The 27064-nt window shown below is 40.1% G+C and overlaps 1 protein-coding gene across 1 annotated transcript in view; it reads left to right on the top strand.

Moving 5' to 3' along the window:
• Window positions 1–27064, top strand: part of MDGA1 (MAM domain containing glycosylphosphatidylinositol anchor 1) — a gene marked incomplete at its 5' end in the record, with an annotated part of 211639 nt that overhangs the window by 33825 nt on the left and 150750 nt on the right. The window contains 3 exons of the mRNA XM_083376427.1: window positions 10245–10514; window positions 11278–11607; window positions 16585–16878. Of these exons, the coding sequence (XP_083232553.1) occupies window positions 10245–10514; window positions 11278–11607; window positions 16585–16878 (894 nt within the window). The remainder of the gene's footprint in view (window positions 1–10244; window positions 10515–11277; window positions 11608–16584; window positions 16879–27064) is intronic.

The raw sequence follows: 27064 nt of genomic DNA, 5'->3' as shown, positions 1-27064 counted from the left end.
AACAATGCTTTGAGCTCTAAGCACATAGCGCTTATAAGCAGCATCCTGAATACCAGGGAGTGAGCTTCCTAAGATCTTATCAGTTGTCCTTATCAATCTCTGTCCTTACCTTCTATCTGAGGCACTGCTGCCACCAAACCAGACAGTGATGCAGTTTGTTAAAATGCTCTCAATTGTGCCTCTGTAAAAAGTGGCCAGGACAGAAGGAGAGAGATGTGCTCTCCTCATCTGTGTTGTGATTCAGGGTCAGCCTGTGGGTTCGGCAGTTGGGTCGGACGACTCAGAGGAGGAGGGGGGTGTTGAAGAGCTTGCTGAGGGGGTTGAAGATCTTGCTGATGAGAGCCCTCAGCCAGGCCCCTCCCACCTGGTCACGACGGAGACCCAGCTGTGTGAGCCTGACAGCGTGGATGACGATGACCCACAGCTGGCCTTGTTCAAGGACGCCCGACGCAGGAGGCAGTCAATCAGGAGTAAACAGGAAGGCAATGGGGCACCTCGGAAGGAGGCAGAGAGAAGCCACACCCTGAACTGTATAAAAGGGGAGTGCGTGGGAGGGCTGGTTTGCTGAAGGCAACCGCTTGTATAGTTCCTGTTTCATAGCTCCTGTTTCATGGTTGGTGTCTTGTTTTGCTCTGTTTTATCTTAATAAATTTGGCAGGCTTAATTCCAGCCTCTTGCCATTTGTAAAGGGGTTGTCCCTGTCTTTTCTGCAGGGCCGGTAGCAGGCTGGTACAGAACAATCTGATGCAGGAAATGCAGACGCTGGTTTGCACGCTTCACAAAGGATGAGGTGTGGAAAGATAGAAAAGCCAATGCAAGTGTATTGAAAAATAAAGGGGAATATTTGTAGCTCAGGGTTGAAATGAGGGGTTTTTAGTGCTCTGTGGACTTGGTTGTTTTCTTGCAGACATTTCATTATCCAAACTGGTAACATCAGCAGTACTAGTAAGGAGTGAGATTTGCTTTCAATAAAGGAAAATATTTATAGCTCGAGGTTGAAATGAGAGGTCCTTGGTGCTCTCAAACTAGGTAACATTATCAGTGCTAGGAAGGAGTGCTGTTTGCTCTGTTTATATTCTAGTGGCCTGCCCTGTCAGCGTTGGTGCTTGTGGTCTTAGAGATTCTTTGGATGGACTTACTGTTGGCTTGTTTGGCAGTTCCTTGATTGGGGCTTATGTTTACTTGATTGTTGGTCTGATGTTAAACTTTGAGTTAATCTATGCTCATCTGGGTGCTGATTACTGGTGGGGAGGTGTTTTGGTCTTTTTGTTCCTTCTTGGCTTGTTGATTCTCTCTTTTGCATAGTATATAGATATTGTTTATACCTATGTGTCTATTGATAACTAAATTGTCAGAATGCCAGGCTTCTAGAAATTGCCTAGCCTTTTGGGATTTGGCTTGGTCTAAGATGGTCCCAGTTTCCCAAATTTAAACTGTGGTTAAATCTGTCAATATGTTGTAAAATTAAAGAGTTTTCATCATGTCTTCTGACTGCTAGTTGATCTTCATGGATGCGTTCGGCCAGTCTTCTGCCTGTTTATTCTACATAGTGGCTGTTGCAGTTATTACATTGTATGTTGTAGACCAGGGGTGTCAAACTGCCGGCCCATGGGCCAGTTTCATCATAACGAGTCTGCCCCTACCCCATTGCTGGCAATGCAAAAAGAGTCGCATTACGTCGCAACAGGTCATGTGACGTGGCGAGTTTGACACCCGTGTTGTAGACGATTCCTGGTTTTTATTCTGGGGCTGCTAGTGTTTTGGGTTTATTTAAAATGTTTTGAAAGACTTTAGTTGGCTTGTTTGTGAAGCTGATTCCATGTGGTTGCAGTAGTCTTTTGGTGGTTTCTGAGAGGTTCTTGATGTATGGCAGTGTTTTGGTTTTTTTTTTGGATCTTGTGTTGGTTGTGCTGTATTCCTTTTTCTGCTATTCCAGGTTGCTGCAGTGAATTTATGCTTGTCTAAGTAAAGTTTTTATGCAGCTGCTCTTGTGGAAGGTTGGGTTGTTGCTCTGGAAGTGGAGCACTTGGTTGGTGTGGGTGGTTTTTCTGTATACTTGTGTTTCTAGTTTGCTATTGTGGTCTCTGCTGATCAGAATGTCGAGGAAGCATAATGAGTTGCTGTTTTCTTCTTCTTCTTTGGTAAACTAGATTCCTTTGAAGATGTTGTTGATAGTTCTGTAGGTGTTCTCTAATTGGCCTTTTTCTATTATGGTGAAGGTGTCATCTACATATCTTATCCATATTTGGGGTTGTATTTGTGGAAGTGCTATGGCTCCTAGACTTTGCATAACAACTTCTGCTGTAAGTCCCAAAGGAGGTTATTCCATAGGTGTACTTTTAATATGTTGGTAGGTTTGTCCATCAAATTGGAGGTATGTGAATAGGCAGAGGTTATGGGATCCATAATCATGGCTGTTGCAGTCTTTGGGTATTTGGTTAATTCAGGTGTGCTGTAGACCAATGTGGTCATTAGCCATTTTTTGGCTAATTCTGTTCAAGATATGGATAAAAGTATTGGTTCTATTGAATACACCAGAAGGCCACATTGACCATGTTTGCTGTTGAATTTTGTTAGGGCTCTTAATAAATAGGAAAGAGGTTAAGAATGGCAGTGGAAAATCACATAAGTCTTTCATTTGTTCTCCACAGCAATAACCCTGTGAGATAATTCAGGCTAAGAGAGTGACTAGTCCAAAATCAATCAATCATTCTAGTGAGCTGTCTTTATTTATTTATCTAAAACATTTGTATAGCCACCCAATTTAAACCAAACTTTGGGTGGCTTACAAACAAGAATAAACAACTATACATACACTAAAAGCAAGAAACAAAAAAACTCCAAAGCATAAAAAACTGGCTCCACAACCGTGTGTCTCTGATGCAGCCCATACAATCTTCTCTTGTTACTGAAGATGACTTAAAAATGGGCTTTCTGATCCTAATTCAATACATTACAGATATTCCTCCTTTTATGACAATTCATTTAGTCCAAAGTTACAACAATACTGAAAAATGTTTCTTTTGACAACTTGCACTTACAACTGCCTCCCCATGGTTATGTGATCACAATTTGGGCACTTGGCATATATTTACGACAGTGGCAGAGTCCCAGGATCGCATGCTGACCATTTGCGACCATCCCACCTGACCTCTGGCAAGTAAAGTCAATGAGGAAGCTGGTTTCACTTAACAACCATGTGATTTGCTTAACAGCCATGGCAAATATTATGGCAAAAAGATCATAAAATCAGTCACAGCTCACTTAATGACCAGATGGCTTATTGACAGAACTTCCAGTCCCAATTGTGATTATGCATTGAGGACTACCTCTAAAACCAGGGGTCTCCAATCCCCAAATCGCGGCCCACTACCAAGCCGTGGTCTATTCAGAACTGGGTCATATGAGTGGTGGGCCAGCACGGACGTGCACACAGCTCAACGTGCAGTCGAGCTGCATGTGCATGCACATGTGCGCTGGCCCACCACTTGCATGAGTTGAGCTGAGTGTGCACGTGCACGCTGGCCCTCTACTCATGCAACCCGGTTCCCCTCTCCATTCCCACGCCCAGCTGGGACTCCAAGCTGCAAAGGTTGGGGACCTCTGCTCTACACCACATTGACTCTCCAGCTATTTTCTTAGACTAGTAAATGCAGCCTGAACAAATGGTATTATTGCTAGTTATCTTGTTTTGAGGTGACAGACTGCAACTCAGACAGAATGCTTCTGTAGAAATCTTTTTGTGCCAGTTAAATTCATCTAGAATAAGTGCTTTCCCCTTGTTCTGTACTTTAATGCATCAAAGCCTTAGAATCATATCTCAAGCCATAACTTTGGATTGTGCTGAAGTATCACTCTTTGCTGCTTTTCAGATTCCAAAATGCGAATGCAAGAAACCATTGTGACTTTGCATATATATATGCCCAGTTTTTCCTTACTGTTCTACTATTAATGGTTTTACAATTAGGAAGTCCAGAGGTTTGACAGCCCACAGTCAGGACAGGGGCTGGGCAGGGCAGGGCAGGGGCAGGTGAGTAAAGGATTATTTTTCTCTGCCTTGATTTCAACCCAGTTAAAGCACAAGAAAGGAGAACTCTCCTGCAGTTATATTGCAGCAAATTGGACTTCAAAGAGAATTAAAAGTGACTCTTTGTTTTTATTGCTTCCCTCCTCCCTTTGTTCCTCAACTTACTTTGCCAGCAAGATGTGTGAGGGTTGTTTTTGAGAGAGAGGGAGGGGGAGAGAGAATGAGATAGAAAGAGAATGGGGGAGAGAGAGAGAGAGAGAGAGAGAGAGAGAGAGAGAGAGAGAGAGAGAGAGAGAGAGAGAGAGAGAGAGAGAGAGAGACCAAAAGTAATTGCTACAAGTTGCAAATAAATTAGATTGATCTCCTGCATAAGGATGGCTGCATGTTGTTAGTCTCCATCTGTTAACAACAAGAGGATGCGGTCCAAGGTGGACCCACAGCTGAACTTGGATTTTGTGCTATCTAGTCAGAACTCAGGAGTCTGGAGAAATGCTTCTGGCACTTTTATATGGTGTAGGGAACCGATTTATGGGTTCTTTTTGGCCCAGTTATACACATAAACAAGCCTCGTTAGGTCAATTTTGTTTGACATAATGGAAAACAAAATGTTGCTACACAGGGTTTTAGCTATTAAGTCTGGGAAAGTGACATAAAATACATAATTTTGAATGGTTGCCTAAACCAGTGCTTCAGGAACGTTTCTTATTTATAGCAAGGCCCATTAGGGTAAAAAAAATGCTTTATTTGCATTTCTTCAGGTCAAAAATCGACAGCTTTCATTTTAGGTCGTAAACTGCATCCTATTTCATATTGTTCTTTTATTATTCATCCGTGTAATTATTTTATTGAAAATGGTAAACCAAGAAATCTGGACTTCCCATTAAAAACAGGAGAAATAACACTTCACAGAGTTTTTTTCCAGACACCGAAGACCAATAAAATAATCTAAAGTCCAATTTGTGGCACCATTCCTTAATCCAAATATCGTACATTTTTGATGGATTGAGTAGCCCAGTATTTCCTCTCTAAATTTTCCATTTGATGCACCTCATTTATATGCCATCACTTTAAAAGGATTCTTTGGTCTTTTCGAATTCAAAAAATACAGTAAAAAAGTAAAAAAAAACACCCCACCAAATTGGAGGATAAACCTTGAAAGGGCAGTGCAGCTTTCATGCATTTTAAAATTTAAAACGTGCTAGAGGTGGTATGACTTTAGATTTAAAAGTGAAATTAAAACTTTTTTTAAAATCTAAAACCCTAAAAGTTAGATATTGGAGGTGGGGTCCTAAGGGAAGGGTGCTTCATAAGACAGCAAAGTTCACAATCTTGACAGAAAAGACCACTGGCCTGAAAGGGAAATCAGAGAGGCCATCTATGTTAAAACTGAACAGCTTTCCCTTAACAGAGAGGGAGGGATACCACACCACCTATTTCTTATTTACAATGCATTCCTGTCAGCATTCCTATGCACGGTCACCCATGCCCTTGTCACCTCTCACCGGGATTACTGCAATGCTCTCTACATGGGGCTGCCCTTGAAGTGCGGTCACCCATGCCCTTGTCACCTCTCACCTGGATTACTGCAATGCTCTCTACATGGGGCTGCCCTTGAAGTGCGCCCGGAGGCTTCAACTGGTGCAAAATGCGGCCACGCGGGTGCTTATGGGAGTATCTCGATACTCCCATGTTACACCACTCCTGCGTGAGCTGCATTGGCTTCCGGTTGCCCTCCGGGTGTGATTCAAGGTGCTGATAATCACCTTTAAAGCCCTACATGGCTTAGGCCCGGGATACTTGCGAGACCACCTGCTGCCAATGTCAACCTACCATCGCCCGGTTCGCTCCCACAGAGTCAGCCTCCTCAGGGTGCCGTTGGCCAGGCAATGCCGGCTGGCGACCCCCAGGGGGAGAGCCTTCTCTGTGGGCGCGCGCCGACCCTCTGGAACGAACTGCCCCTGGAGCTGCGGATGGCTCCTGACCTTCGGTCCTTCCACCGTGACCTAAAGACCTGGTTATTCCAACAAGCAGGACTGGACTGATCATGGTTTTTAAATTTGGTTTTTTATTGGTTTAAATTGTTCTTATTTCTTATATTGTTTAATCCTCTTTTAATTTTTGTATTTATATCTTTTAACTTTTTATTGTTGTGAGCCGCCCTGAGTCCTCAGGGAGAAGGGCGGCATATAAATTTAATAAACCAAACCTAAACCAAACCTGTTTACACTCTGACTCAGATGTCTCTGACGATACAGATAAACCCCCAAGTGACCTCAACAACTTTCAGAGAGCTAACGACCAGCTTTCAGGGTACTAACAACCAGATGACTGCAAAGAACATAAATCCTTCCATTCCCACTAGTCAGTTAGAACTCTTGAAGCTTCTTGGATGAGAAGCGAAACGTTTTCAAAGGAAAAAAAAAATCCAAGGAAGTCCAGTGGTCTTTTGGAAAAAGTAACTTTAGGACAACCATGACCTGGATGATTGAGTATATCTGTAGACATTCCTACTAAATTTCTATCAGACATCATTTGGTGGAGACTCCTGGAGAAGCTTCTCCAAAGACGAAATTTGAATTTACTTATTTATGTATTATTTCTTAACAAGATTTATAAGGCTAACAAGCTCAAACAGTATGGTACCTGTTCTGCACTTTAAAGATTAATACATGGAAATAATAATAAGAAAAAAACTTCTAAAATGTATAATACCATTTACTGCAATATCAAAATCTAACCTCTGACTTATAAAATTACAAGGATGCTAAAAAATATTTTTTTAGCATCCTTGTAATTTTATAAGTCAGGGCTTTTCAACCTTTTCACCCATTGTACCACTTTTAGGATATGGCAACATCTGAGTACCACCAGTCGCCTAGCAAGGTATTAAAAACTTGATGGCCAAAAAAAAAAGGAAAAAAAGTGATGAAGTACAGGTAGTCCTTGACTTACAACAGTTTGCTTAGTGACTGTTCGAAGTTACAATGACACTGAAAAAGTGCCCCCCAAGCCACAGCCAAGCAAGACATCTGCTTGCCCGCCCGGTGGCGCTCTTCCTCCTGTCCAAGGTTTTCATTGTGAGCATTTCTGTTGAGGATTGGCAGCGGGGGTGGGATGGGTGTTTGTTTTTTATTCCCTCCGTCTGCTGGGTGGTTGCAGCAGGTTTTGGTCACTTCACATGACCCTGGGACACTGACCATCATAAATATGAATCAGTTGCCAAGCATCTGAATGTAAATCACAAGACCCTGGAGGTGCTGCAACATTCCAGCTGATCAGCGCTTCTTCTAGGTTCAGAAGCACTGGGATTAGCGCCAAGCTCCAGCTGAAGCCTGGTGCTGATCCTGGCACTTTTGCTGAGCCCTGACAGTCCTGAAAAATTGCTGGTCCTGGTGCTTTCGCTGAGCCCTGACAGCCCTGCAGCTCCAGCCAACTCTCGCTTAGGCTTGTGCGGTGCTGCCACCAGTTCAGCTCATTCCCCTCCCCCGCTACCACTTTTCTAGGATGGTTGCGTACCACCTGCCAGGTGCCAATGTACCACAGGTGGTACCCGTACCACTGGTTGAAAACCCGTTATAAATTATTCACATTTTTTTTTAAAAAAATCCTTAAGGATGTCTGTGTGATATGATATAACACCTATACATTTGCATTAACTTCCAAATTCTACTGGAAGAGTAAATGGAATAATAGCACACATATGCATTACCAAATGTTTTTTTAACAGTGCAGAGAAGTATTGTGATGTCTTCTAACATTGACATACTGCTTATGTTTACACAATGCAAAATAGTGTACCTGATTTGAGCTTCAGCAGCATGTGATTAAATATTGTTCAGCCTATCTATCATAAAACTGCTATCATATGGGTTTCATTTTCTTCAAGACTTACAATCCTTCTGAAACCCAAAATAAGAGTAAAGCATCAGCCCTTTAACTGGAAGGCCAAATGAAGTATTTGTACTGGCACGCCAGACATTAATAAAATCCCAGTCATATTTCACTTCTAACCACATTTTGGAATTCAGTTTCTCCACATATCCCAGTGCTAGATTAGGCCTAGCTGGGGCTCAGCAAAATGCCCCCTCCCATTCTGTGAGCTTTTTGTGAGATGGAAAACTCAGGATGAGCATGTGGGCAAGTTATCTCCTGGTGACTGATGGTCATCCACTTCCCACTCATTGCAATGCAGACATTGTCGGGAAAATGCTCTATTGACCATAAACTCACCCACACGCCTCCCCTCAATTTGTCCAGGGCTTGGAGTTTCAGCTGAAATTTATTTGCCTGAATGTTAGATTCAGTTCATGTTGCCATTCAGCCTGACTATCCTATCTTGAAGTCAAAACTCAAGTCATCAGAGTACTTGTTATTGTTGTCGAGTCACCTGTCACTTGATGCAGTTTCTTGGCAACATTTTCAGAATATACTGGCCAGTAACTTCTTGGAGGGAAGGGAGGGAGGGAAGGAGGGAGAGAGGAAGGGGCAAGGTTGGCTTTCATGTTTCTGGCAGGCTTAAAATTCATAGTTTTCCTGCCTGTAATCCATGGCCTTTACTTTTACCTATTATACTACATTGATTCTCCCTTACAGATTGGTCATAATTGACCAGTGTTTCACTTATGTCAGTCTACATATTTCAGAATTAAGAAAAGGAATAATAGTTTTGAAAGTGTCCAAGTGTTAGCCAATCGGTTTGGATGTGGGGGGAAATCAGACTAGTTGTGAAATATGTATTTTCTTGCCCCTTTAAGAGAACAGCCTTCATGGTTTTTTTGTTCATCTGAATTAGAAATTCAGGGCAAAGCCAGGTCATTAACAGAGGGCCCAGAAAGAAGAGGTGGCAGAAATAATGATGTCATTAAATCAAGCTTTATGAATATGTAACGATGCCTTATTTTGCATTATTGCAGCTGTTACTTAAAACATGCCTTAGCCGTTGTCCCATTGATTGTTAATTTCTGAGCTCCATGTGAAGTCTCTGATGACTCCCAAGGAGGAGCTTTAAAGGGCCTTTGAGAGATTAAACAGAAAACACTGAGAAAAGCCTTTTGGATCTGTGTCTGGGGATGTTGAAGAAAAGGCATTAATCAGAAGGGTTGAGGTTAAGCATTCTAAAGCAGAGGAGCTACCCATTCATAATATGACTCCTTACATAAAGGGGAGGCTCAAAGATTTGTGAATGTGGTTGGAGTCCAGCATTTGATATGCATGGCAGTTAAAGAAAGAGCTCTGAGAGGTTAGCCGTAATTGCTAGGAGAAGGAGGCCGGGCATGGCACGTGGGGCAAGATATTAACAAGTTAAATGTGTTCCGTTCTTTCATTGCTATAATGTGAAGCTACTTGTAATTAAATCCCCAAGGAAGACTTTTTGCTGTGCACTTGAGGTGCAGGGAATTTGGAAAAGATAGTTTCACCACAAATTGTGATTGGGAACTTCTAATTATTCTTTGTGTCACATTTTGAAGATGCACATGTTTATAACTCCAGTGCAAGAAATGGCATCAAGTCAAAATGAGTCTCATATCTCTGCAGAAAGGTAGTATAAGCTTTATGGATGTCCCACATCTGATGCGGTGTAAATAGCCTTGTTGATGGAGGATGATAGGTGTCGTAGCCCTGAAGGCACCAGATCGTAGGAGTGTAAACTCTTAACAGGTTTTAACAGTGCTGATATATATCATACATTTAAGGAAAAGGGACCATAAATTATTGATCTACATCCCAGTAACAATTTAACATATTAGAGAGATCTGAAGCCTATAAAGCAACAATTCAGTTATGCAATGGGGGAAAAATCAAATAATTGGATGGGATTGATGGAAATTACTGTATAACAATATTTGAAAAACCAGGAGTTGGCATTGGCAAAAAGTGGATTTCAGAGAGAGAGAGAGAGACATTCTCCCAGTATAATTTGGCAAGCTGATCAGCAAAGGACAAACTTACCTTTTTGAGCATAGCACTGTTGTATGCCTCCAGTTTTCATCTGTATGTTTTTGAAACTGACTGGGCTCCTAGTTCCAGACATTTAAGAGTTATCATCTGACCGGATTACAAGCACAGTATGCATTTTTTTTAAAAAAAATCTAAGTTTTATCAGGCTTTCTTGTATATATTGCAAAATATGCTAATTCATATTTCCTAGAAATGAATCTTTGTCTTTTTTTAAAAAAAAATCTCTTTTTGTTTTTCTCTCTCTCTCTCTTTCTTACAGCTCCACCAGCTCTAAAACTATCTGTGAATGAGACTTTAGTGGTAAATCCAGGGGATAATGTTACCATATACTGTTCGTTAACAGGCGGGGATCCTTTGCCTCAGGTAGTCTGGTCTCACTCACCTGGTCCTATGCCTCTGAACAGCCTGGTTCAAGGGGGCAATCTTACCATCTGGGGCATTCAAACCGAAGATTCAGGTTATTACAACTGTACAGCCATCAACAATGTTGGGAATCCAGCCAAGAAGACAGTGAACCTATTGGTGCGATGTACGTCTTTCTATTAATCTAATTGGGGATGGAGCCTGAATTTCCAGCTCACTTTGTTCCTTTTAAAGATTGGAATAAATTTAAGACTGGTACTTCAGGACAGAAAGAGTATTAACCAAGCTTGATTTTATATTGCATTGCTTCCTTTTCTCGTAATTTTCAGATTTGTTTTCAACACATAAGTGTGTACACACACACACACACACACACTGCTTCACACTAAGGTACATTGAAAGGAGAAGGGTTTTGATAGGAGATGGATGCAAACAAATAAGTTTTCTCATGTTCTTTAAAACTTTCCTCTCTCCTTGTTTTTCTCCTGATTTCTTTAGCCACTTCTGTCAAAGCGACTTCTCTTGCCACATTCCATTTATTGAGGGTCAAATTAATACATTATATTAGCATACAAGTATAAGGTAGCCTATTCAAAAATCATGTTTGTATCCCTCTCCTACCAAGAATGAAATTATAGCAAGCAGGGGTTCAGATAGTCAGTTCCCCCTGCATCATGGACTCAGTGAAAATAACTTTCCAGAATTACCGTATTTCTGCCTATGAAAAGGAGATGCTATTAAACAGAATGTTAAATTCTGTTGATAAGAATGTGAATTATATTGGTATACTTTTTGTGCTACATAATTACTCAGATTTCTATGCCCTGTCAATCAGGACATGACATGACACAACATGACATGACATATTTTGACCACTTGAAGATCAGGCATTGATATATTCACCAGTTTGGCCTTTGTATTTCCTCCAGCCATGAAGAATGTGACATTCCAGATCACTCCTGATGTCATCAAAGAGAGTGAAACCATCCAGCTAGGGCAGGACCTGAAGCTCTCATGCCATGTGGATGCTGTCCCACAAGAAAAAGTTTTCTACTTCTGGTACAAGAATGGGAAGCTGGCCAAATTCTCAGATCGAGTAGTTGTCATCAAGAATGACCCGGAACTCCCCCCCGTGACAAGCAGCCTAGAGATAATCGATCTCCGTTTCACTGATTATGGTACATACCTGTGTGTGGCATCTTTCCAAGGAGCACCCATCCCTGACCTGAGTGTCGAGGTGAATATTTCTTCAGAAACAGGTAAACTTTCATCTAATTTTTAACTTATCCAGAAGCCCGATTAAGGATAGAACACAGTTAAAAAAGGAATGTTGTATGCTTAATCAAAATCTATCCCAGGAGCTTCATAAAGAGCCTAAGATCTGCTTACCAGATAGGTAGATTAGCTTTAATCACAGGATAAATCCTTTTCAAATTATTTGGAGGGTTTAAGATGGAAGGCTGCACTGCCATGCAACTTCTTTCTCTCTGTTCCAGATTTCGTGTTTTCAGATAAATGACTACAGAAGAAGTCAGGCTGAGTAAATTTCTTTATATGTAATACAGTATGTCATAAGGTAAAGTAAAGGTTCCCCCGCACATGCGTGCTAGTCGTTTCCAACTCTAGGGGCCGGTGCTCATCTCCGTTTCAAAGCCAAAGAGCCAGCGCTTGTCCGAGGACGTCTCCGTGGTCATGTGGCCAGCATGACTAGACGCCAAAGGCACACGGAACGCTGTTACCTTCCCACCGTAGTGGTTCCTATTTTTCTACTTGCATTTTTACGTGCTTTCGAACTGCTAGGTTGGCAGAAGCTGGGACGAGTAACAGACACTCACTCTGTTACGCGGCACTTGGGATTCGACCCGCCAAACTGCCGACCTATGTCATACTAGATAATATTAAATTATGTTGTGGTTTTTCCAATGTTTTCTTTCTTAAAGCATAACAAACCTTTCAAAACAAAAAGGCCTAAGAGTTACAGCATATTAAAGTGAAGGACCAGACTCAGCTTTGAACACATTAGAAACTTCTCTGCATGTAAATCAGGAGCAAATTGAGGAGAAGAGATAGGCAGGGTGTAACCATCTAGCCATGCAAAGTGGCTCTGAGAAAGAGTAATTTTGTGATATTCTTTGAGGATGACATTACTAATGCTTTGGGAAGTTCTGGCTAAGAGCCAAATTTGATATGGCACTAACTACATCACTGAAATACATCAGGGGTTTAAAATAAATGTAATAGAGATGGGGAATGATATTCTTCAGGGATAAATCCAAGGGAAAATTATTGAAACTTTCCATCCCTAGGCCCTAGCCCCCTCCTTCGTGCACACATGCACTGTGATGTTCTTTTTTTGGGGGGGAGATTTTGTTTCTGCTAGGGAATTTTGTTTGTTTTATTTATTTTAGCTCAAAACCATCCGCAGCATATTGTTGAGAAATTTCTATCGGGATCACAGTTAAACTTCCCCACCGTATGTACTGTTGTTCCATTGAAAATAGCCTTCATACTTATTGACTAAAACAAACAGTGGTTTAGTTTCTAATGAATCACTTAGCATCAGATGTACTTCATCTCTCAGGGAGGTTTGGAGGTAAGGCAGTTAGAGAACAGAGCTTTCTGAAGTGTGTTTGCAACAAAGGTCACAGGTGCCTATCAGAGAAACAATGGGAAGCCTAGCAGTCCACTTAAATAAAAAGTTTCCAAAAGAAAATCCTAAGCAAGGCTCCTACCACAAAGAAATTCAGAAGTAATCTGAATGGAGTATGGAACTGTAAATACACATACACACATGCGCACACACATACACAAAACAAACAAGAACATAGAAAGTAAGAACTAGAGGCACAAGGAAAAAAAAGTGGAGAAAGAAAAGAAAAGCATGCAACTGTGTCTTCCACACTTCTTTCTATCAAATAATTATCATCTTAAAGTTTTCTCCATCTCTGTGAACTTATGCAGAATTGACTTGGGAGGCCGGTGTGTGGTGTAGTTGGTTCACATGGTGTGGTAGGATGGAGGGTTTGTTGTCACTGTGTGTTGGGGGGAGGGAGCACGGGGAGAGGCTCAGCTAATCTCAATGTACACATGTTGTACTTTGACAATAAAGGTTTATTTATTTACTTAGCTTCAATTTTAATCACCAGATCCTAAGATCAGCAATTCATTCTTATTTTTTTTCTCAGTAAAGAGTCCGTATAAGGTTTCCACCCTTGTAAAACTTTTCATGGGTTTTGAAAAAAGGGTTAACTACGTTTCTACTGAAGTGTGTGGATTTTCCCCCGAGTTTGACCACAGATAGAAATGGTGGTACTGTATATTTATTCCCTGGTTTTCTGAATATCCTTTCTCCCGTAAGATTTAGCAAGCAGGTCATCCAGCATGAGCGTCCCAGAAAGCCGCTTTTAATTAAAAACTTTTCAAATGCAATTTACACATTTTTCCCATAAAGAAAATTGTCTCCTGCCAGGTGAGCATATGCTGGCAGCACTGAGCCATGTGGGTGCAGCGCAATCTTCACACCATATAAGAGAGGATTTGATGAGATTCCATAGCCCACAGAAGGCCTGCAAATTGAAAATTCACCTTCTTATTGCCTAGCGATATAACTGATGGAGATACGGGATGCTAGACCCACATAAATATGCCTTTAAGCTAGCTATGCGCTACATTTTTGCGTGATTAAAATCATCACGCTCTCTCTTGGCCCTCTTACGTTTATGGGCTACACGCAGACATTACTTGGTCGTGCAGGTAAAAATAAATTTGGAACTTTTACACTGCATTTTTAAATCCCTTCAACTTGTAAAAGTATACATAACAATATTTGAAGAGAGAAAGAGGACTTCGCAAAGAATCAAGTACAATCATTATTCGTTTCCGTGATATTTTAGTACAGATACTCCCTGCAATAATTTTTCCCAACAGGTGTCCTACCAGTTTTTCAGGGCATACAACTCCCGGAATTTCTAGTGGAAAAAAAAAAGTTAGAGTTCAAATATATTTGGAGATCAACAAATAGGAGTAGGCAGCCCTGAAGAATCTGTATCCCCTAATTATAATCTTAAAAAGAGGGCAAAGAAGATGGTGAAGCTTATGAAGAGCAAGTTCTGAAAGTTTTAGGAATTGAGGAAAGTAAGATTTAGAAGCAATGATGGTGGAACAAATTCATTCTTTGTATGCTAGTCATTTGGATTTGAACCAATGGGAACAAGTTACAGACTGCTTCATAAGGTGACAAAAAATTATCACATTTTCAATTATAGAAATGTGGGGGTTGGTAGGTACCTTGAAGATCATCTAGTTCAGCTATCATGTCTTCACAATCTTTTGTCTTTTCTAGACTAAAACCTCCATCTAGAGGAGTTCCTTACCCACTGGAGTTGGACTATTATTATACATTATAATGTATATTATAATATATATTATTATTATTATACATTATAATAATTTATAATAATGTATTTTATAATGTTATACTACAGTATAATTGTTATATAATGTTACAATAATAAACAAAATGAAGAATGGAAGAGACATGGCATGGCATGGCAAGGCAAAGTATTATACTGCCAATATATTAAAAAAAAACTAGCAGGCAAAGCAGATAAAGAGACCTGTCAGTGGCTAAGAGCAAGTTAAAGAAAAAGACAAAGGGGCTAATTCTGGCTGCACAAGACAAAGCCTCAGGAACAAATGCATACAAAGCCAGAATTGAAAAGACAGAAACAGCCAGCAAATGCCAACTCTGCAAAGAAACTTAACAAACGGTGGACCACCTAGTTAGGTGCCACAAGAAGATCTTATAGATTGACTACAAACAACAGAATGACAAAGGGGCATTGGAATATCTTCAAGAAATACCATGCACCAACACCAAGCAAAAACTGGTGAGACTACAAAATAGACAAAGTATTAGAAAATGAAGAAGCTAAAGTGCTTTGGGATTTTAGAATGCAAACAGACATGCCTCGGCCACATAACATCCCAGATATAAAATTGTTGATAAGGAAACCAAAGTTGGAATAGTGCAAGTTGAAGTGCCTGGAGACAGCAGAAGAGAAAATCACAATATACAAAGACCTGCAGATAGAAGTAAAATGCCTGTGGCAAAGAAAACAAATATAATATCAATAATAATAGGTGCCTTGGATGCAATCCCAAAACATCTGCAGCACAGTTTGCACATCATCAGCACTGACAAAATCACCATTGGTCTATTACAGGGATCAGCTTACATCCTGTGACAATACCTTTAACACCATAAAACATCTGCCTATCCCAGGTTCTTGGGAAGGACTCAACAGGTAGATAAAAATGCCAAATCCAGTCTAAACATCTGGCAGACTAATTGATCAAATATCATAAAATAAGTTTTTTATTTCATGTCTCTTATCATTCTAGATCTTCATTGGAACTCTTCCAATTTTTTTATATCTTCCTAAAATGTAGTGTCAAAAACAGAATATAGTATTCTAGGTATGTTCTAAATCAGGGTGGCGGGCCAGATGCATCACATGCAGGCCATGCCCACCCGTTCCGCAATGGCAAAAAAATGTCACGATATGTCACAATACGTCACATGACGTGATTGGGTTTGACACCAGTATTATAAATGGACTATGATTTCTTTTGATCTTGACATTATTATTTCTACTAATGTAGCCATTGACATATCCTCATTGGATACAATTGTTCAACCAGCTCTGTATCAATCTAAAACTACCATAGTCCAGCCCATATTTTGCCATGCTTCACAGTAGAATCTCATGAAAAATATTGTTGAAGTTTTCCTGAACTCAAGGTACATGTTGCTGGACTTTCATAGTTAACTGAATTACTCACTCTGTCAAAAATATCACATTGGCTTGTCATGATTTGTTCTTGATAAACTCATGTTTATATGTTTATCTGTTCCAGAGCGTTGACAAATAACAATGTTAAGCTGACTGGTATGTAGTTACATGGGTTCTTTCTCCTCCTCTTTTAAAGATAGGAATAACAGGATGAGGAAGGCTTTTTTCTTATGCAAGGCAGAAGCCAAATTCTGTGGTGGTATACAGAATAAATAATGATGGTGATTGACTGAATCAGCATTATTTAAAATAACAAGGTTGAAGAATTAAATATGCCTTCAGCTTCAGCAATCTTTTACATACACATACCACTCCAATGAGCTAATTCTTAAACATTGGTGTTGAATAATGGTTCTTTTCTTGTCATCTTTTTCCCAATAGTGCCTCCAACGATCATGGTGCCCAAGGGTCAATCCATCATTACTGTCCGTGAAGATTCGAGAGCCGAGTTACAGTGTGAAGTCCGAGGGAAACCCAAACCTCCTGTCATCTGGTCCAGAGTTGATAAAGAGGCTCCTATGCCTTCGGGGACCATGACAGTGGAGTCAAATGATGGGAAGCTGCATTTTGAGAAGGTGACTCAAAAAATGAGTGGGATTTACAAATGCCAGACAGCCAGATACAATGGCTTCAACATTAGACCCCGAGAAGCCCTAGTGCAACTCAACGTACAGTGTGAGTATAAATGAGAAAGTTATTTTCTTCAATGCAGCACATCTATCTTTACTGTTTTTGCAGATTAGATAGTTCTGTCCCCCCCGCCCCCCTTAATAACAAAATTAGTGTGCAGACAAGGGTATGTTTGAGTTACTAGATCTTGTACTTCCACAGGGTCAGAAAAGTTTAAATCTCAGATTTAGTGTTTAAAAATGTTATAATGTAATATATAATTTTATGTAATGTATAGATATATTATAATATATAATTTTAACATAAGTCAGTAGAATACTCAGAAACTTTCCTAAGAACATTTCCCAGTTATATCCCAATGTTTGTGCTATGATAGAGACCTGAATGTGTTCATTGGTATCTGACCAAACATAATTGATGAACTGTCTGCCTATGATGAGTGGGGAGAGGGATGGCTATTTAATCTCTGCTTTTTGAGCATGTCATTCTGTAAAGATATCCTGTGTGTCCTTGAATGGCCCAAGTTATTTTGATGTCAACCAATGTGACGCCAACTGTGTTGCTTTCTTTACATCCGAAAAACACACATCTGCCCCCGAATCCATAACAGCCACAGAGAATAGAAGAAATATTTTAACGTTATTTTATGATATCAAAACTTACATATATATAAGGTAAAGTAAAGGTTCCCCCACACATGCGTGCTAGACGTTTCCGACTCTAGGGGCCGGTGCTCATCTCCGTTTCAAAGCCGAAGAGCTAGTGTTTGTCCAAGGACGTCTCCGTGGTCATGTGGCTGGCATGACTAGACGCCAAAGGCGCACGGAGCGCTGTTACCTTCCCACCATAGCGGTCCCTATTTTTCTACTTGCATTTTTACGTGCTTTCGAACTGCTAGGTTGGCAGAAGCTGGGACAAGTAACAGGTGCTCACTCTGCTACGCGGCACTCGGGATTCGACCCGCCAAACTGCCGACCTTCTGATCGACAAGCTCAGCGTCCTAACCCACTGAGCCACTGCGTCCCTAATTTTATTAATAGTATGACATAATTAAAATTAAATAAAGAAAATTGGAAATGTATATCAAAAAAGGCAGTTTGTTCAAAACTTTTCTTCTTTGTTCATTTGTGTGTTTTTTTAAAAAACCCACAATTGAAATATTGACAAATAAAACACCATAAATCCTCTGCTGAAAAGTGGGTGTAGATTTATCATTACACTGTATTAAAAGCAATAATAATGTTAGCTATATCCCACACATGAGAGATCTATGGTTATTGATATTGTGATCAATTCAAAATACTCAAAAAGGAAGATCTACATGTTCAACAACAATGATTAGATTAAAGAACAGGGAGCAAACAGAAAGCAAATCTGCTAGTGGAGTTCAAAGGAAAAATAACAAGAGAGGAGAATGACCAGAGAAGCTATATATTCTGAGAGATTGTATGTCAGTTATGAGAAAGGAATAGTTGTCTCCTGAATAGCTGCTGACTGCAAAGTTTACTGAGAAGCACAAATTTCCTGTTGTAGGTATCTCCCAGGGGTTTGGGGAGTCAGGTTGCATACACATTTAATAAATAATCAAAGGACTGCTTTCTGCTGATTAAGTAGATGATGTATGTAGGAGGAATATAAGAGACAGCCACATTTCAGAGAGTAAGGTCATTGAACAAGAACTAACAGTGAAATTTGGCCCTGGGAAATCTTATGGAATATTTTTATAAATGAACATTCTTGACTAAATTGAGAAGCTGAGAACAGAAAAAAAATAAAAATAAAAGTTTTCTACTCATGGTGCAGTGAAAGTTGCTAAGTGAAACTGGGGGTATGCTTATGATCCTATTCCAGCTTTCTTTGCTTTACTGCATTGCTAAGCTCAAACATGTGAGGATTGGTCATAACGTTACTTTCTCATCACTATCATAATTTTAAACAATCATTAACAAGGTAATTGCTAAACAAGGACTACCTGTATCTTAAGGGGAAACAAAGTGGGGAAAAAACAGGAGTCTGCTGTTATGTTCTGCAGTGCTTGTGTCCTTGTGATTCTCCTGTCTGAGAATAATCCGACATGTATTGCAGGAAGAGAAAGCAACTTTCCATTGGAAGAGAATCAAAAAGAGACAAGCCACTAAATAAAATGACTACCAGGAGCAAAACATTTTGAGAATATTCTGTATCACTGAATGTCGTCACTCTTACAATATAATCAGGATCAAAATCTTCAGTGGAAGAAAGAGCAGAACAGAATTAATGGATCTAGGAAAGATACATTGGGATAGAAATGCCAGTTACCTCAATAACCAACTGAACCCTAGCTGAGAACTGCAAAACAGGTTATGCCTTAAACCAGAGGAAATGGGGAAAGCTCTAGTAGATATAAGAGGGAGCTATATTCTGATGTTGACAGGGGGCAATTGGTTGTTTTACGTAGTTCTATTGTAGCATGCAATAAAAAAATCTATTGAGTGTTGGGTAGCCATTCCAAAGTTTGAGCCAGGGAATCTGGCCAGATCCCTATAGAGCAGAGAAGTTAAACTCTGCACTCTGAAAGAACCCAAAGGGAAGAGTTCAGATAATTGTCATTACCAAAAAGTGCCAATAAGGCCCATTGCCTTGTGAACTGTGTTTGTTTACCAGGAGTCAGACACAGAGTTTTGACAGAACAACTTTGAGAAATTACTTAAGATGAATTTATCTTTCTGCTAATACACATGGAGACAAATAATATGTAAATAACAACTGCATCAGCAGGAACTTCAAAAATTTAAGATGGAAGCTTTACAGAGGCAGTATCTCATCCCTTACACTAGTCCCTAGAAGAGGCTTGAAAAGGGAGAATCTATCATTGGCTATACAATCAATGACAACAGAAGACATTTGTTTTCTGAGGCCTTGATCTGCTTTCTTAGAATCATAGTCCACTGGTATGGGAAGACTGCAATTCATAAGAATGGTTTTAAATGTGTGTGGTCAAAACATGGCAAGTTCTTAGGAGAGCTTTAAGCTTTGGGGTGCTCACCAATAGGAAATTAAGTAGAATGTATTAGATGTTATTTGAGACAGAGAAATGCTAATAGGTACACTGAGAGCTTATGCACCGAAGACAAATTCCTTGTGTGTCCAGTCACACTTGGCCAATAAAGAATTCTATTCTATTTTATTCTCTAATAGAGAGAGTACCATAAAAAATAGAGAGTCCTGATATAGTAAAAAAGATGTCTAGTACTGTACAGCCATTTTCAGTTGGGGGTCCAGAGAATCCTGAGATTTCCTGAGGCCACTAGGGGTTTCACAAGAGATCATGACCAAAACAGTAAACAAACATTTTCTTAACTTTCTGTACCACACAATGTTAGTAGTCACAGAGCTGGAAATTTTTTATGTGCTATGATTCAGCTGCAAGCATGCCTCTTTACTGTTGTTGTAAAACATAAGTAGGTTAAAAGCAAATTGTTTTGTGAAATTTTCATATTTTTGCCATTTTTATGCAAGTATTTCCTGAGACCTGAAAATTATTTCAAGGATTGTCCAGAGTAAAAAATAAATAAATGTAAATGGTTAGTAAATACTGTACAAAGGGTGTATTTTCCAGCATGCAGTTGTAAAGAACTAGATAAATGGACAGGGTTGATACTTAAGAAGAAGTATATATTCTGAATTGGTTTAAATCTCCAAGGCCAAATGATTTACATGCAGAACACTGAAATAAGTTGGTAATGGTCTGACTGAACCTTAATGAAAATTCTGGAGAGCTGATGAAGTGCTAGTTTTGGGGGGAAATATAAATATTATCCCAGCTTGCAAATATGATGCTGGGGGAAATGGGGATGTTGGTCCAGGGAATTATAAATCATTCAGTCTGACAGCAATAACCAGGAAGATTCTATAAGAGATCATAAAAGGATTGTTTTATAAGGACCTTGGAGACAATGCAGCAGCTACTAGTGGTCAGCATGGATTGTTAAAAATGAATCTTGACAACTTTTTTGTTGGTTACCTTCCTTAGTACACTGCAGGGACATAATATTAATAACATAGTTTGATTTCAACTTAGTATTTGAGAAAGTACCCCATGGCATTTTAATAAGCTAGTAATGTGTGAATATTACAAGCAGTTGTGGGATTCAGCCGGTTCATTCCGAGAACCAGCTGAATGCACACTGCTTCTGGAAGTCCCTTCTGGGCCTTGGAGACCTGGAGGAGGCCTCCCAGGTCTAGAACAGCCCACTGGAAATGCTTGGATACCACTTCCGGAACTCCGTTCTAGTCCTCAGAGGCCCAGGCCTGTATCCACGCAGAGAACCGGTTGTTCAGGTATTTGAATCCCACTGCTGATTACAAGCAAATGGAAGTACCTTGAAAATGATCTCAGGGAAGACTCAATGGCAATTCCTCGTTACTTGGAATAGAAAATAGAAATGCAATTCACAAACATCTTGAGAGTTTGGTAAATGAAAAACTCAGGATGAAATTTAATAGAGCAGGCATGTCAAACGTATCACGTTTTCCCCATTGCCGGCAATGGGGAGGGCGCGGTTTCGTTGTAATGCATCCAACCCAAGGGCCGGCAGTTTGACGTGCCTGTAGTAGAGGAAAAAGTCATTTAATAAGCATCAATCAGATGCACAGGTGTAGGATGAGGGATATGTAACTTGCTGACAAAACTTGTGAAATAGAACTTGTAATTGTAGTTGATTACAAGCTGGATATGAATCAGTACAATGTGTTGTGACTGCACAGAAGACAAATGCAATTTGAGGCTGTCAACCGTTTCTAGATCACCAAAAATTAATATTTCACTTTACTGGGCATTGAGACAGATCCCTTCTTGAGTATTGTGTCCATGTCTGAATACCACATCCAAAGAACTCAGACAAACTGGAACTGATTCAGAAAAAAAGCAGCGAGGGTGATCAGAGATTAAAAATCACATCCTACCAAAAGAATGTGAAAGAGCTAGGTAAAGTAGCTTTCAGAAAGGAGGATGGTCCAAACGTGTGATAACACTCTTCAGATAAGCACTTTTCAAATGCAGTATAATAAAGTCAAGAGCTGTTCTCCATCAGTCCATAGTGTAAGATGGAAAATAGTGATGGAAAATAGATTGAAACTAAATGTTAGGGGAGAAAATTCAGCAAGAGCCATTTAAGAATAGAACCAGATGGCCTCCCTTTTATAGTTCAAGTGGCAGCTAGGGGTAAGCTTTAGTTCTGATTCCTGTACCGAACAGGAGGCTAGATTTAGTGGTCTAAATAGCTCCTTTGCAACTCTATAAATATCCCATAGCATTAACAGTTCTGTGGAGTTAAACCCAAACTGTGTCAGTAATAGGACATACCCAGATTATGTGAGTTAATGTTCCATCCAACTTATGAACTGCATCTAAAGATGATAGTTATTACAATCAATCCTTTATTCTTAAACCTTTTATTATAATATGGCCGATCCTTATTAAACATTTCTTGGAGATTTCTCATATACATAAAACAATTTTTCTGTTTTCTAAATACTAAAAATGATAAATCTTTCTCTGATGTACGTAATATTTGAGCTCAGTATTCCAAGTGGTATTATTCATTTAAATTGTCTGGAACAACCAAGAATCATTCCAATCACTTATGACCCTGGGCAATGTAGATTCAAGACAAAATGAAAATCATTATTAATACATCATTATTAATACAAAGGTCTCCCCTATCAGTCACTACCAAAGTCCCAATGGAATAGGAAGGGCTTAACAGTCATGCAAAATGCCAGGAGGAATGGGGCTTATATATACTTCCATACCCTTGAGATCTCAAGAGATCCCTCCAACAATTGGAATTCATGCAAAATGTCAAAGGATAGGCAGCATATACCGATAAATGCTTAAGTTAAATGAATTCTTCAACACACCTAGTGATAAACTGAATTCAGTTTTAATTTCTGCACCAAAAAAATATGAAACAGCTTCATGACTAATTTAAGTGGACTTAAATTAATTATAAAATTATCAGCTTATTCCCCCCCCCACAAGAAAATCCCACACAATTTATTGGAGTTTTGTAAATTGTTAAATGTGGTTACCCCATAATATGATTTAATAATAAGGTTTATTTCTATAGTAACATATTTATATGTAATAGAAGTGACCTAAGAGCTCATCAAATCCAAATTCCTGAACGTTGCAGAATTCATTTATGATAAATAACTTATCCAACCTCCGTTCAAAAATCTCCAGTGAAGGGGAAGAAACCACTCCTTGCAATAGTGTAATCCATTGATCAACAAGCTCTTACTGTCAAGAAGTTCTTTCTGATGATTAAAGTGTATCTACATCCTTGAGTTTCATCCCATTAGTTTCTAGTCTTACCCTCTGAAGCAAGTGAGAATAAGTCCAAATCCTCTGCAATATGACAGCCCTGCAGATATTTAAAGACAGATATTATATCCCTTCTCAAGTTTCTCTTCTACAAGCCAAATGTCTTTTAACCATTCCTTTAGGACCTGATTTCCTAGTAGATCTTTTCCAGACTTGCTCCAGTTTACAAAAAAAGAAAAGAAAAGAAAGAAAGGGATGTACAGAACTGAATTCAGTACTCCAAGTGAGAGCTAACCGAGGCAGAGTTGAATGAAATACCGGTAATTATTTCCCACAGTCTAAACTCTATGTTTCGCTTAATACTCCTCAAGATATCATTGCGTTCTTTGCAACTGTATTATACTGTTTGGACATATTGAGTATGTGATCCACTAGTACACCCAGGTCTTTTGCACATAAGCTGCTTTTGAGCCAGCTGTACAAGTTTTTTTTACCTAGAACCATCTTGCCCCAAAGTGATTGGCTCGCCCTACTCACTTTGGTAGAAGAGGCCCTCTGTGGACCCCTTTGGCCAAGGAATTCTGACTAGCAGGGTCTAGGACAGTGATGGTGAACCTTTTAGAGACCAAACCGCAACCCAAAACCCACTTATTTATCACAAAGTGCCAGGGGCCGCATCAGCATTTTGGTGCCCTCAGGGTGGGTGGGGTGTGTGACCCACTAGGTGGGCTTGGCTGCGGTGGTCATGGCAGACTGGGTGGTCATGGCCTCCTTGATGTTGCTCATGGGAGGATGCCTGTGAGGGCTGGGCAGGATTGGGGGAGATCCAGAGGGCCTCTGGTGGGTAGGGCGGAGGGCAGGAGGCTTGTCCTGCAGGGTGAGGCAGGGGGTAGGGGGGTGCCATTGCTGTGGGGCAAGGCAAGGTGAGGCAGAGCCAGCTGCTGCCTGACACCATCGGCCCCCACACACAGAGGCCAGCGAGCGCATGGGGGTGTGATCTACCACCTCTACTTGAGCTTGCTAGCCAGCTGCTTTTCCTTCTTTGTGCTGGGTGGGGCTGCCGCTCTGGGCGCCGGGGCTGGCCTAATGGACCTGTGCAAGCTGCTGGCAGTGGCAGGTGTGTCCACAGAGAGGGCTCTGAGTGCCGCCTCTGGCATGCGTGCCATAGGTTCACCACCACTGGTCTAGGAGATGAGCCTTCCTTGCTGTGGTCCCCACTTTCTGGAACATCTTGCTATCAGAGGTAAGATCCACCTCCACTCTTCTGGCCTTCATGAAGGGCCTTAAAACAGGGCTCTGCTTGTTGACCTGGGGCCTCAATGGAGCACACTATGCTGGAGGTGGCTGGTTGAGTGAGATTCAAAAGCCCACCCCCTCTGTTGTCCATGCTCTTGCTTTTCAACCTTTATTTAATTGTTGTTAATTTTAATGCTTTTACATTTATACTTTTACACCATTGTAAACCACCCAGAGTCACTGGATAGTGAAGCTCATTCAAGTTTCCTGGATCCTGCTTTTACTTTGAAAACAGGAACAACATGTGCCCTCCTTCAATCTTCTGGGACCTCACCTGTTCTCCATGTCTTAAAAAAACTACAGGCAGTAATTCTGCAAGTACTTTGCTTGTTCAATACCTTAGAGCACGGGTGTCAAATTCGCTGCGTCATGTGACGTGTGGCGATGTATGTGACTTTTTTTTTGCATTGTTGGAGCTGGGGTGGGCGCGGCCTCTGTATGGTGCAACTGGCCTGAGGGCCAGCAGTTTGACACCCCTGCCTTAGAGGTAATTCATCTGGCCCTGGAGACTTTACGCTTATCTAGATTAGCATCAATCCCTTAACAAAAGTGATTCCTAAAGCTTCCCAGGATGCCAGTGGAGCTAATAATCGCTTTTAAGTTGAGCACAGAGAGGAATAGAATTTGGCTTGTTCCAACCAATGACCCAAACCAAAAGGAAATGGAAGATTAAATCCACCTATCTGAATATGGTTAATCTTAAACAAAGCTAAGCAGGGGAGACTTGGTGGTTACTCAAATGGAAAAACACCCAAGAAATCCTAGAGATGGGGGATCGATTAACTTTTTTTTTTTTAGAAAAAAAGCATCTTAGGTGAGAATAAACCACTTCCATATTTTTGCTATGAAAAATCCATTGATGTGTTCATGGAGTCACCAAACGTGACTTGATATTATGTTTACCACCACCATCCCAAAAGGGATACTAAAAATTCAAAGATAGAAATTACTGTTTATGCAGTCAATAAGCATTGTCTGGCAATGAGGTCTGCCACAAATTTGCTTGTCCTTCCCCAAAAATAAATATGCTGCAGAAGAAGAAGCAATTTCAGAAGAGGAGGAAGCTAACCAAATCAGGGGTTCATTCTAACAAGTTAACTCCTCATGAGGAGAAGAGAGTTTGCTTTTAAATGTTTTTCCAAATCTGAGTTCAGAATGTAATATCTGTTTGAGGTATAGCTTAGAGGTTTGTTGTTGTGGTGGTTGTTGTTCCTAGATTTACTCTTGTCTGACATATGATTATCAATATTTGGTTACTTTGTTGATTTAAGTAGCCTATGTGCTTGGAGTTGTTCTGTCACATTATCTCTTTTTCCACAGTCCACATTCTTTTTTAAGAGGACATATTAAATATTAAATTCCAAGATCCTCAGGGTTTTACATTTATTTAATTATCCAAAGGAATCAGTATCAATCAAATTTGATGGAGTAAAATAAAAATAGAAAACAATGCAATGCAGTACAAGGCCATGCCGTGCAAAGCAATGCAATACAACAAAATAAAATAAAAATGGAGTAAATGGATTTTTTTTTTGCCTGCTCATTGATGCCATCTTAGTTCTCATTTTTTTCAGTAAAAAACCTTCTATTTTAGTGATCTAAAATTGGACTGAGATGGGCAGCTCTATGGTCTCTGTACAGTCTGGGACCAGGATATCTGAAGAACTGCCTTTCTCTCATTGCCTCTTCCTGCCACATCAGGAGGCGCATGCTCTGACTCTCCTCTATTAAATTGTCATCTAGTGGGATCAAAGAGCATACCTTTTCTGTTGCTTTGCCTATCTTCTGCAATACTGTTCCCCCCAAGATTTGATTGGCCCAACCCTGGCAGCTTTTCAGAAAGCTTTTAAGAACTAGCTGTTCTGCCAAGTATAGAGGTTACGAGGTTAGGTAAGCCTGTGAGATATTCTTATTTATTATGGATGGTTTTTCTCTGGTTATTATGTTTTATATTTTTATAATTTTCATTTTATGTTAATATATCGACATTTTAGCTATGTTCCCCAACCAGGGACACTTATGAGAGACTGGTGGCCATATATATTGAATTAAACTCTTTTTGCCAAGATACCAAATCATCAGGAAAAAGAAATTCAGGATTATATGTCCAGAATAACATAGGTACTTTGGCTTCTGAAATGTGAGATCGGCAGGTATTGGATTAAGAGAAAATATGTTAATTTTACTATCAGACACCTTCTCTGCACTGCTATACTCAAAGGGGAAATTTATAGTCAGAAAGCATTACTCATTCAAGTGCATTTTTTTTCTTCATCCTCCTCATTTGCCACTGCAGAGAAAAGGAAGCATATTCTAAAAACTTGAAGAGAGCTAAGCAAATGCCCTCAAATTGTGTTGTCTAAATTTCCCCCACTAGCAATATCACAGAGCAAATAACATCACATTCAGTTTAAAGAGATGAGGCAAGGCTCAGATTATAGCTAGATGCTAAGAAGCAAACTGCACGCATACAGTATGTGCATTACTCTCCTGAATCAACAGAAGTCAGGCACTAAATGAAATGCCAGACCAAAACTGGATGCAGTATTCCAGGTGTGGTCTTACTAAGTATTTATAAAACAATACTAATACTTCAGTTGATTTTGATTCTGTGCCTCTGTTTATACA

This window comes from Vipera ursinii (genome assembly GCF_947247035.1).
Source record: "Vipera ursinii genome assembly, chromosome: 1".
Classification (NCBI taxonomy): domain Eukaryota; kingdom Metazoa; phylum Chordata; class Lepidosauria; order Squamata; family Viperidae; genus Vipera; species Vipera ursinii.
The sequence above is the reverse complement of the archived record's forward strand: the minus strand, read 5'-3'. Positions and strand labels throughout refer to the sequence as shown.